At 53.8% G+C, this 12,802-nt stretch overlaps 1 protein-coding gene across 1 annotated transcript in view; it reads right to left on the reverse strand.

The window, feature by feature from the left end:
* Positions 1 to 7,599, reverse strand: part of SAMD4A (sterile alpha motif domain containing 4A) — a 109,057-nt gene extending 101,458 nt beyond the window's left edge. The window contains exons 1-2 of the mRNA XM_009472693.2: positions 7,442 to 7,599; positions 4,442 to 5,077 (exon numbers count right to left, since the gene is read on the reverse strand). Of these exons, the coding sequence (XP_009470968.1) occupies positions 4,442 to 4,637 (196 nt within the window). The 5' untranslated portion in view covers positions 4,638 to 5,077; positions 7,442 to 7,599. The remainder of the gene's footprint in view (positions 1 to 4,441; positions 5,078 to 7,441) is intronic.
* Between the last annotated feature and the right edge of the window lie 5,203 nt (positions 7,600 to 12,802).

Raw genomic sequence — 12,802 nt, forward strand, 5'->3', positions numbered from 1 at the left:
GTTCTTCAAAACCAAGAGCTTAAAGCTGTTGCTGCTACCATCAGTGCAGATGGGTGTTTGGATGGCCAGAGGACCCACAGGAGCCTTTGGCCACCTCCGTCAGCCAGCAGACTCTGCAGGAGCAAGGAAGCCACAGCAGCTCCAAAGCCAAGGCTAGTGGGATAGGATGTGGGACTACTCTGGAAGTCCCAAGAAAATCCCAGTCACGCCTCTGGCTGTTAGAGAGGGAATGCCTGAGGAGGTGGGAGCAGCAGCACATCCCGCACTCCACGTCAAAAGCCTACAGACCAGGGTTTGTGACTACAGCAGCCCCCGTCTCCTCATCGCGTCTGTACCCCACAGAGCGGCTCGACCCGGCACCCCGCGGTGCCTCAGCCCCAGCCGGCGGGCGCAGGACGAGCATGGGTCCCGCTCCCACCACGGGGCACGTTACGCTCGGGCCTGACCTTTACTGGCGGCTCGGAGGAGGTCGCCGCGTCCTGATGGCTCCGAGCAGCTGGGACCGAAGCCGCCCAGCGAGGCCAGGCTGGAAGGAAGGAAGGAAGTTATAGCAGGCTTTTAAATAGCGCTATGCAATACCTGAAACTTCTATTTCTGTGCACGGATAATATGGTTTCCATATTCTTCTCCATGCACGGCAGGCCAAGCCATTCACGCTCAAACTGAATTAACAGCAGCCCACGTTCTTCACCAGTTAAACCATTAAAGCTCTGTGAGGCTACTCATAGCCACCATGCAGGACAGCCACAAGCTGTACGCTTCACCTAATGAAGAAATGTATAGATTTCCTTCCCTGTTTGCTTCTCGCTTCTATTTTACCTTTATAATCAAGCAATACCTTTAAATGCACTAGGGATTAGTGGTCTCGCAGCCATCTGCACAGCCCCTGCACCACACGTAGTCACATCTCCAGCGTGCTCCGAGACACCAGCATAGCTTTCTGCAAGACGTCTCTCATCCGAGGTGGGCAATGTGGTCATATCCACCCGTCCATGCTTGAGCAGGTACCCAAAGAGCCACAGAAGCAGGGGGCTCCTCAGGCCTTTTTGAGGGTCATCCATGCTGTACGCAGCAGAGCCACGTCAGGTTTGCAGTCCTAACGAGGAGGGCTTGGCTGTCATTATCAAAAATACCCTTACACTTGGAAAAAAAACAAGACAGAGCTCCTTCAAAATTAAATATACTTGCTTCCCCATGTCAGTTAACTAGTTAAAAAGAGTTCTTTTTCTTCCTTGAGGTTTCCCCACCTCACCTGCCATACAGCAGACCTCTCATTTGGAGTCCACCAGGCAAGAAACAACCTGGACACCCTTGTTGAGAGGAGTTTTCCTCCATGCCTGGTCCACACACCCGAAGGCTCATGAGCCCAGCTCCACCAGCCAGTGAGGATTTCATGCTCCAGTCTCCCTTTGGGCCCCCTCCTGATCTCAGTCATTCGTGATGACATTGCCAAGGATGGCGCCCATCCACCAAGGAACGCAGCAGGGCTGCCACCTCCTTCTAACGACCACGAACCAGGGGTAACATTCAAGTTTTCCCACCTCCCCAACAGGGCTGGGGCAAGCAACGGGTCCTGCATGTACAAAACAACTCGCTTCTCATGAGGACACAACGTTTAAGTCAATTCGGATATTTGCTCCAGCACGTTAGAGCAGCACGTTGCGTTCAGACCATGCTTAACTCATGGTGACACCCTTTGCCAGACGGAGGATTTCACCCGTGCTTCGTTGAAGGTGACGACACTGTGTCTTACAGCCAGCTCCAACAACCCATTTAGGCTCTGCACCCCTGTCACCCCGTAGTCCCTTGCCCACCACCGTTGCCACGTCCCCAACATCAACAAGGATGCCGGTGGGGCACCTGCAAGCAGGGAGCCACCATTTCCAAGTCAGCAAACACCAGGAAAACGTACCAGGAGCCACCTCAGCCTGGGAGGGAATTGAGCCCAAATTAGTTCAGCAAACAACAGGATTCCAACAGCAAGGAGTAACGCAAGGTTAGATGATGACGCTGCTTTTCAGAAGAACTTGGTGTGTCTCCATGGCCAGGCAAGTGATAAATGCCAGGCTGCGAAACGGGCGCTGAATAGGAGCGATTTAAAAAATACAGGTGGTTTTATGAAGAAGACGGCATTAACACTGGAGCCTAAAAGCTATTTCCCAACAGTTCTTGGTTGCAAACCTCGGCTACCCTTCCCTCCACCGCAACAGGATTGCGCGGCTCGGAAAAGCGCACGTCCTGCTCCGCGGGATGCACGGATATGTCCATCCCACGGGAAAGCCCTACGGAGGGGTGTTTGGCAAGAAAAAAGGAACTCAACGCATCCAGGTTTTGCTGTTGGAGTTACAAATGCCCTGGAGGAACAGCTCATTTTTGGAAGAGACGTCAGGGAAAGCGCAGGCAGCTCCCCGAAGGCACGAAGGGACAGGCAGGAGGCTGGATGCCAAGCTTCGCTCGCAGGAGAAATCCTCGCGCCAAGCAAGGTCAATGGGATTACGGGGCAAGCAGGGATTGCTCACACGAGTAGAGATGGGAACGGCCCAACCTCTGGTTTCCACCCCGGCTTACATCGAGCAAACGCCACCACGCAGACGGCCATACGTGACTTTGTATCCGGGAGGACTTTAAAACGCTGTTTTCCTTCATAATTCACCTTTTCTGCGGTCAGGAGGTAAATCGCCCCTCTCTAATTACCTGACCAACCTAGGTGACACGGCTACCGCCAAAGCCACGATTTGAATGAAAAACTGCGATGCTGATAAACAATTAAAAATTAAAAATATATTGCTCACACTGACTTGCAGCGGGAATCGCTGCTAAGGCCGGCACGGGAGGCTGCGCATTTCCCCCGGAGCAGCTGAGTTTAGAGAGCACGCTCCCTCCCTGTCGTCCCCCCCCGGGGCCTCCCCACCCAAATGGATGAGGTTCGGCCTTTCAGCTGTTTATAAAACCAGCAGTATTGCGCCCAGACGCACTCGGCAGCATTCCTCCCTCTCATTCCTGCGAGCTATATAAGGGAACGGCCAATTCCAGCCTTGCTCCCCCAGAGCCAGCCCCGATCCCTTCGCGCTGGAGCAGCCCCGGGCTTGGTTTCCTGCAGAAGGACTTAAATCCGTCCTCGGTCGAACACGGCGTTGCGCTGGACCTTGTCATCAAATGGCAGCGCAGGCAGCTGCCAAATCCTGCCGGCTCGGTGCTCTAATAGGGAACAGCTGGAGAAGGACCCTGCATTCCTCCCGCCCCGGCAACACTGGGGGCTCTGTTCGGGATCCGGCCGCCGTCAGCCCGCAAGATTTCCACCTCTCGTGAAATGCAGCCGGCTGCTCCCCGGCACCGCTTCGACACACACAGCCCGAAAAGCAAGAGCTCCTGGGCCCCCCGGGATCTTAAACAAAAGGGATGCTTTGCAACGGGGGGGGGGGGGGGCGGGGGTTGCTTTGCTTTTTTTGGTTGGGTTTTTTGGGTTTGGGGTTTGTTTTGTTTTTTGTTTTTCGGGTTTTTTTGAGAGGTTCGGGAAACAGAACTCTGCAACTTAAAGACAGATTTTTGCCCTCCCGGCTCGTACTCCGTATTTCAGAAACTCTGCTTAAAGCGACTCGCATCCCTGCGTATATCCGCACATACACACTTAGGAACATCCATGTTCGGAATGCATACGCGCCCATAAATAAATACGTTAACACGCAGCGCAATTCGCACATCGCTTATGCCCTTTTCATACTGCTCTAACTCCTTTTACTTCCGCAGAGTTGAGTAACTTGTAACGGTGTATAAATAAACCCAAAATATACTTTCGTAGCCATGCATATTTTCTGTACGTTCAGTAACATAAAACAGTCTACTCGTATTTTCTTAGAGCTCTGCTGAAACACAAGGGGGTATTCAGAGCCGCAGGAAAAAATGCGTCCAAACAGGATCTGAATGATGAAATAGGAATTGCCACATTTAAAGAAAAAAAAAAAAAAATAGGATAACCCAGCTGCCCAGACCTTTAGAAAAATAACAGTTCGTCTAAGGTAGTGATGGGCTGCTTCTGCATGTTGCAGAAAGCAAAGCGAGCCACGTTGTCCAAAAGAAGCCTAGAAAATCCAGACTCTACGTGACCTGACTTACTTATTTCACAGGAAACTGCATGGAAGGAGGAAGGGGGGGAGGAAAAAAAGCCACCAATCATTCATGCTACCGTAGTTACACCACGCCATAGACTGGAGTAGTTCGCTGTGAAAAATCCAACTGAAATAAGCCATCGCCCGTTTGAAAAAATAAAAGGTAAGAAGAGAAGCTGTTAATGCAATCAAGCTGGGGAGCCCTGGCTCCCCAACCTCCCGCTTTTCTCGGGTGTTGGTTTTGTTATTTTTTTTTAAATTTTGCCTGCATTAGAGCATCGTTCAAGAAGGTTTGCAGCAAAAAAACCCCCCAAAAAACCCCAAAAGCCACTCACCGGGGTTGTTGGCCTCCCCTTCGAGGATGTGGAGCTCGGTGCAGTCTGCCAGGGAGTGCTCCAGGCAGAGCTGGAGGAAGCGAGCCTGGGTCCGGCTGACGCGTTTCAGCAGCGAGAGCAACGCAACAGTCTGCTCGCACTCGTTCCAGCCCTTGAACCAACCGGCCAAGACGCCGACCTGGTCTCGAAACATCATGGTGAGCCGGCGGCCGGAGGAGACACCTCTGCGGGGGGAGAAAATAAATAACCGGGAGAGCCTCCCTGCCCCGACTCCGCTTCCTCCCCTACGCCTTGTGTCGGGATTAAAAAATAATAATAATAAAAATTTAAAAAAAAAAAAAAAGAAAAAAAGAAATCTCCTTTGCAAGAAAAAGGGTGGGTTTTGTTTTGGACGCAGCTTTCGGCCTGGGTTGGGTTTTGCTCCCTCTCTTCTGGCTTCGGTGCAGTGCTGGATTCCCTGATGGCGACACGGGAGGGAGGGAGGGAAAAGGGGGGGGGGGCCAAAAAAAAAAAAAAAAAATTAAAAAAAAAAAAAAAAAAAAAAAGGAAAACCCCAGCGTCGGGGCTGCCCCCAGCGAGGCTGCGGCGGGCAGGGCTGGGCGGCGGGGGCTGCTCCTCCCGGCGGGGGCCTCACACCTGGAAGAGAGAGGGGGGCGTCAGGGGGGGGGGTGGAGGAGGAGGAGGAGGAGGAGGAAGGCTCGTCCTCGTCCCTGGCACCGCAGCCCCGCTGCCTTCCTCCCCCTCCTCCTCTTCGCATGAGGAGATCTCCGACACCCTCCAGGCTGGGAGCAGGCCCCCCCCGCCCCAGCCCGGTGTGGGGGTAGCACCCCCTCCCAGTGCACCCAGCACGGGGTGGGAGCACCCCCCCCAGCACCCCCGCAGGGTGCTGCACCCCAGCAGCACGGAGGATTGGGGATGGAAGCAACCCCCGTGCAATGCACCCACCACCCCCACCCCCCCGTGCACCCAGCACCCCAGCTGGGGGGGTGAAGAAGCAACCCCCCCATGCACTCAGCACCCCGGGGGAGAGAGGGAGGGAACTCCCCTCCCACGGCACCCAGGCATGGGGGGGGAGCCCCCCTCAATGCATCCAGCACCCCCGGGGCGGGGGGGGGAAATAAGCAAGCCCTGCAATGCATCCAGCACCCCGGGATAAGCAACCCCCCCCCCAATGCATCCAGCACCCCCGTGGGGGGAAATAAGCAACCCCCGCAATGCATCTGGCACCCCGAAAGAAGCAACCCCCTCATGCATACAGAACCGCGGGGGGGGGGGGGGGGGGGCGGAATAAGCAACCCCCCATGCATCCAGCACCCCAATTTAGGGGGGCACAAGCAACCCCCCCAACGCATCCAGCACCCGGGGGACGCCCCCGCTGCAGCAAAGCACAGCTAAAAGGGGGGGGGGGGAGTGAGTTTCCAGCCCTCCCCCCCAAAAAAAAGTTCCCCCCCTCCGCTCCAAAACACTCACCTGACTCACACCGGCCCCGGGGAGCGGGGGGGGGCGGCTCGGCGCCGGGGGGGGCCGTGCCATGGCGGGGAGAGGGGAGGGGGGGAAGGGGGGGGCGAGCGGCGGCGGCGGCGGCGGCGGCTCCGCGGCGCGAGACTGAGCCCAGCCGCGCGCCGAGCCCCCGCTCCCCACATGCCGCTCATTTGCATAGCGGTGACATCATGGGGGGCGGAGCGGGGCGGGGCGGCGTCATCCCCCGGCTTGCAAACCCGTGCGGACCAGCGCAAGCCCTTGCAATCCTTTGCAAAGCCGTGCGATCGGTTGCAAACCCGTGCGAACCCGTGCAATTCCCCCCGCCCCCCCGGGGGAATTCGGGGTGCTCCTCTGCGGGGGGGGGAGGGGCTAAATAAGAGCCCGTACCCCGAAATCTCTCCCCCGGCCCCCCCAGCTGCGGGTTTCCCGCTGGAGGAAACCACCATCTAGTGGACTGCGGGGTAATGGCAGGGTTTTTTTTGGCGGGGGGGGGGGGGGGGGAAATGCTACTTTCGGCTTTTTGGGTAAGAAAGGGGATTTTTAAAAATGATTTTAATTTTTTTTTTGGACGTTTTGCATGTCGGCAGGCTCAGGGCGAGCTGCCCCGGGGTTCGGCGAGCTGATGGGGATGGATGGATTTAACCCTGCGAGCGCTGGGAGCGCACAGAGTGGGGCAGGATTTGTGTTTCGGGCTATCGATTTCCCCTCCTGATTTTATTTCCCTGATATTCAAGGGATGAGTGATACAGGCATATCCAAGAAGGGAAATGTGGGAAAAAAAAACCCAAGCACAAGCGTTTGCAAGGAGACGGCAAATATTGAGCAGAATCTAACACTTTTTAAAGCATAAGTAAAGGTGTAAAACGTCTTTACTTGTGGGCACGGCAAAAAGATGTCAGATGTCTGATCCGCACCCGGCTTCAGGGAACAAGTGGCACCGGTGCCTTTGCAGCGTTTCCTAATCCCCGTTTGCGGCCAGGGAAGTTCGGAGGTGGGCGAGAGCCGTGCTCAGGTGTCAGGAGACGGCGGGGGAGCAATGGGATTGAGGCAAACTGGGGGCTGAACCCCTCCACGGGTGAATCCACTCCCCAAAAGTGGCTGCGTGCTCTGGTGGGTGCTGGAGAAAGGAAAACTCCGAGTTTGTGCACCCTTCGGCTTAAAAAAAGCCATGCACGTGGCTGAATCCGTCCCATTTGGGGGGGAAAAAAGTGGCAGGGAGATAACGGGTGCCCCAAGGCGCCGGGAATGCCCAGTCCTGCGTGCAGGAGCACCGATCCCACAGCAGGACCAGGAGGCACGGATCGCCAAGTCGCTCCCAGCAGCTCCTATACGTCAACCGCAAACGGTTCATCTCGCCCTGCTTCCGAGTTTCCATGTAAGATGCTTTAGCTTTCGGTCTGTCTGGTGACTAATTAAACAAACAGGAGCGGAGTTCCCTGCCGACAAACCCCAGCCATCTGTCTCATCCTCCAGCTCCTTCCTAATAAATGGTCAATCAAAGTGCCCCTTTCCCCTCACCTCAGTGCCGACGGTCCTCCCGCCGTCCGGGCGCGCTGAGGGATGGCCGGCGGAGCTGCGAGGATACACCATCTGCCGCACCGGTGCGCACGTCTTGCACGGGAAGACGGAGCGAGGCTTGTTAAACCACCAGCGTTAACGGCACGAGGAGCTCCAGGCAGAACGCCGCACGCTTGCACGTTGCTAATTTAAGGGTTGCCAAGCTTGCTTTGCCGATAACGCCTCTCAGGTTTTGCATTTTGCACATCTAAAGTGGGAATAGCAGTGATCAAAAGACTATTTAGGGCTGAAACATCAAATGTAGTCCTCTGCGAGGCCGGGCAGGTCGGCGAGAGGCAGTGTCCCCCGACATGCAGCAAGTCATGAATGAGCAAGAGTAAAAGGACGGAGGCCACGGTGTCTGTCCCGTGCTCCAGGAGACGTCACGAGCGCGCCTGATAATAAAACCAAAAATCGTCATCGGCCGCTCGGGACCCCACAGTACCCGTTCCCCACAGCGTCCCCAGGAAGCAGACGCGGAGGAGCGAGATCCTGACGTAACAGCATACGCTGTGATGCTTGGAGGTTTCTATGGTAATTATTAAAAAATATATCTGCGACCTGTGGAAGAAATACCCTGCTGCATCACTAGATGCATCGCGGGGCGGGCGCCTGTATAGATCAGTGCGATGTAAGGATCCCCAAGCTGGCTGGAAGCAAATCTTTTCTGGGGCTACTCAGCGGGGGCAGAGGGACTCATCAACAGCTCCGTGGCCAACTCTTTTCCCCGTGGATGGAGCATCCGATGTCCAGGCACCGCGTCCTGAGAGCGGACACCCCAGCCAGCCCTGCACAAACACAAGGCAGAGCAACTGGAGAAGCAGGATAATTCTATTTTATATGGCAAACCCCGCGGGACCTCAGGATCTTCGCAGATCCAGCCGGAGCATTTCTGCAGGGCTGCAAGTCCCAGGGCAGAGAGCGGAGGCTGTTAGTGGGGTTTGGCATCGCCCGCGCTGCCGTTATTTGGCCGGGGCAGAGCCGACAGCGTGGTCTGGCTGACCGTCACGGCCAGCTTGCCAGGGTGGCTCGGTACAGCAACATCTAGGCACCATCTACGTTTCTATTTACCTATTCAGAGAGAAAACAAGAGGCCTGCAGTAATATTAGCCAAGCAGGTGGTCTAAGCAAATTAGAGAATCTTGATGGCTCATGACTTCAAAGGAAGCAGTTGCTCATCTCTGTGGAAGCTATCCGATAGCGTGTTTAGCTGAAGGAAGGATGAATATAACCACCAGCACACAATAGCCCAGATTTTCTCTCTCATTAAACCCAAGAATTAGTGAAAATATCATGGTAGGCAGCCTGAGATAATTAAACACAACATCTCTTTTGTTCCTAAACAAAGTGTGGGAATTGGCCACTGGGATGCTAGCGTTTTCCTTACCTTGGGTGGCAAAGTGGAGCCGTGCAATTCATAAAGTCATAGAATCACAGAATTGTTTAGGTTGGACAAGACCTGTAAGACCATTGAGTCCAACTGTTAACCCAGCACTGCCAAGCCCACCACTAAACCATGTCCCCAAGCACCACATCTCCCCGGCTTTTAAATCCCCCCAGGGATGGGGACTCAGCCCCTGCCCCGGGCAGCCTGGGCCAGGGCCTGACAGCCCTTTGGGTGAAGAAGTTTTTCCTAATATCCAACCTAAACCTGCCCTGGCGCAGCTTGAGGCCAAAATTCATACAAATAAGCCCTGCCAAAAATGAACACAAAAAAAGAAATGTAAGAAAAATAAGAATAAAAAGTCAACAATAAAACCTACATGGGTCTATATTTCCAAACTGGCTGGCGCAGCCGTTAAAAATTTGTATTTATACTCATGCTCCTGTGCCCAGTCTGGGGTTCGGGGATGACCTCGGGTCTGAATTCACCGTGAAAGGAGCAGCGATCTTCCAAGGTCTGTCCTACACGTATCTACTTGAGGCTGGAGGAGCAGGACACGGCTCTACACAGGGAATACTGTTCAGCATGGGAAGTGCTGCTCGCATTGTATTTGTTTAGCTGTTGTCAAGGGGTTGCTTTGAGAAGCCCCTGTTTCGTCACTGGGAACACCGTCGCGTTGCGCTGTGAGGGCGCTGGCATCCGCCCCTCCAGCAATGTCATCTCTGCCCTGTGCTGTTGATGAGTTGGCTCACAGGGACCCCAGGGACACAGAGGCAACAAAATAAATCAGCTTAACTGATGGACCTCAAAAAAGCGCCCTTTGCAAACGTATCCCTGGCTGCTCTCCCGCCCGGTGACGCACACAGAATTGGTGACGAAGAGGAGCTGAGGAAGACGGGGATGTGACAGATTTATTTAACCAGGCAGGCAGTAAGTTTCATTGGGCTCTTCTAGTTTCAAGCAGCCCCTTGAATATAAATGCAGGCTTTTGCACTGCCAAACCTTATCGTCCCATCAACAGCAAGCGAATATTTGCAGAATTTGCTTTTGCAAAACTGAGACCTCTGTGTGTGTCGAGGGCAAAGCCTGACTCAAGCCCCGCCGGGCCTTCGGGGCAGCCTGGTTATTAGGCGTGCCGGTTTGCGCGGCACACGAGCGATGTGCCATCCCACCCCCTCCGACCGGCTGTCGGCACAGGCACGGAGCACAGCTCCAGCTCACACCTCGGATGGGTCTGCAGCAAGATGCCTGAGCGGCTCTGGGCCCCTCTTCGTGCGCGCTAACACCCCGTAAATGCCTGCTGGTGAGATAACTCCCTGGATGGCTATATCCCATAGCCTCACGTCATGTTTACCTACAACGCTCAGATTTTTCAAACCATTTCCAGCCAGCAATGAAAGCGGCTTGTTGTAGGACATGGAGCTGACTGAGGCTGTGTTGCAAGCAGATGACCCTGATGAAACAAGACACTGATCCCCAAGGAGGCACCATTCAAGGGAGCTGCTCGACTCCCTGGCTCCAGCAGCTCCAAGACAGGCTTGGAGATGTGCATTAGCACGCACCATCGAGGAAATTGCTTCCCTAACTACCCCTTTCAAGCAATTCTCTTTGGAAGCCTGGTTCCAACCCAAGACATGTCAGCAGCACTGGTACTAAGGCAGTTTGCCTACTTAATTATTAATAACGAAGCATGCACGATGCTGACAAAATGGTGGTAATTTAAAGAGAATTTCCTTAAAGGAGAGTGGAAGAGTTGCCAGGCTGGGTGAGGGTTTAGATGTAGCCAGGATGCTGGAGTGGAGGAAAACCTTCACGGTCTCACCTATGAAATGGCAGGGGATCCAAGCATGAAGGGCAGGCATGGGGGGGAAACGGCTGGCGCTGATTCTCCTGCTCCTGGCTCCAAACACGCAGCTTTCAGCAAAACCTACGTAAGTAACATCTAGGGCTGCACAGAAATATAACAACCGTGTGGGCGCACAGCTAGAACGGATGTAAATAGAGGTGATCCACTGAGACCTCTAAGGGTCTGCATTTTGCAATGCAATTCTGCATTTTGCAATGCAATTCTGCATTTTGCTCGAGCCCTCTGAAGACATTGCAAGAAGTGACAAGAAGGGGGCAAGACATAGAAACTGAGTGAGCTGAGGAGAGAGGCTCCACGTACTTAGGAGGTAGGGTGGGTTTGGCAGAGAGGGTCGGTCTCAGCCGTGCCCTGCGCACCGTCCTCACGTCTCTCTCCATCCCACCACATCTCAGGCCGCTCGCTTGCCCAGGATGCTGCCTGCTCGCCCTGGTACAGAGGTTGCTTCTCAAGAGTCCTCAGGAGAGCTCCGTAAATGAAGGCTGGCACAGCTAGGAAGGGCTAACAGCAAACTGGGCAATACCAGCCCCAGCTCCCTGATGAACCAGACTGGTCGTATGATGCTCCACCAGATGCTTAAATTGCTGCTCAGATCTATTTACATGTCTCCTGGAAAAACAGGGAATAAATAAATATGTAAAATTGTAAATGTTGCTCCATATATACCAAGCTCAGTGATCCCAGCTTGTCTCCAGCCACCACCCAGCAGAGCACAGCGGAGGTCACCGCTTCCCCGAGGAGCCTGGAGTGGGGAGCGGGGGACCCTGGCAGCTCTGCCCATGGGCCACCCAACACGCTCGGTGCAATATGCCAAAGTGTCCCAGAACTGCCACTCCTCTCTTCATGGCTATCAACAAGTTTCTCTGCAAGAGGTGGGAGAAGAAGAAAAGAAGATTCTCGTGGAAAGGAGGGGATGCAAAAAGGGGATAAAACCACGTTATTAGTCGAATTTGTGCGGGTAGGGTCACTCAGCCGGACCAAGGTCCATCTCCAAATGCTGCTACGAAGGATTATGTTGCTCCAAATAAGAGACATACGAAAGACAAAATCATTCCTACTCTTGTGCTTTAAGGAGCTCATTCAGAGAAACAAGGCTCTTGATCAAAAGTCAGCGGATAGGTCTTTGGGTTTGCCTTGCCCTTGTATGGATTTGTCCCGCTCCCTGCAGCAGCGACTACCACATAGTTAAAATACGAGTCACGCATTATATTCCAGTGGGGATGGCTCTGGTTAAAACTGGTGCCGGCTCTGGGGCAAAGCTTTACAACCTACCACATTTTCTGTGATTGTCCCTAACTTCACCAGCATTCAGCCACCTCTCTGTCCCCACCACCTCCTTCAGTAGCCTTCAGACTATGTGGGACAAGGGGAATATTGGCTGTGCTGGAGGACGTGGTTTTTAGGGGAATCTTTGGAGAATGAACACTCAATGTGCAGCAACCAGGAACATTTAAGGACACTATTGAAAATATGGCCTAATGGAGGTCCACCTATTCCCGTTAGCTACAGCTGATGTATCCAGAAGGGGACGGCGGAGCCCAGCATTGCTGAGGTCTCCCCTGACAGCAGTCGCTGGAAGCAGGAGCAGGATGAATCGCAGAGAAACCTGCACGTTGCCAACCCGCCTGTCAAACCCAGCAAAATAAAGCCCAGCAGAAGGGGTGGCAAAGTATTGCTGAGGGTACAACTCTGCAAAGCCTGGAAACTTCTGAGTCCATGAGGTGCTGTGAAATAAGCGTCTAATGGGTTACTGCGAGTAGATCCAACAGTCAGTCGGTGGGAACACCAAGGTAGAGGTTGCTAAAATGAAGGATATAAATGACCCCATCAGAACATGTCATAGTGTCAAGAGTCCTTCATATTATCAAACACCTTTTTTTAGGACAGGAGAAAAGCAAATGGCTTGTTAATGATAGAGCATGAAACGCTGTTGGACTTGATGGAGACATTTTCGCTAAGAAGTTAGCGCTGAAAGGGAAAACTGGAGCTGGCAGACTTATTTACACATTTTCACATCGCTGGGAAGATACTTAAAGATTGAAAGACTGGAAAACCTATAGCCATTCTTCAATGT

The sequence above is a fragment of the Nipponia nippon genome, unplaced genomic scaffold (assembly GCF_047370975.1).
Source record: "Nipponia nippon isolate SJK-2023a ecotype South Korea unplaced genomic scaffold, ASM4737097v1 scaffold_11, whole genome shotgun sequence".
Classification (NCBI taxonomy): domain Eukaryota; kingdom Metazoa; phylum Chordata; class Aves; order Pelecaniformes; family Threskiornithidae; genus Nipponia; species Nipponia nippon.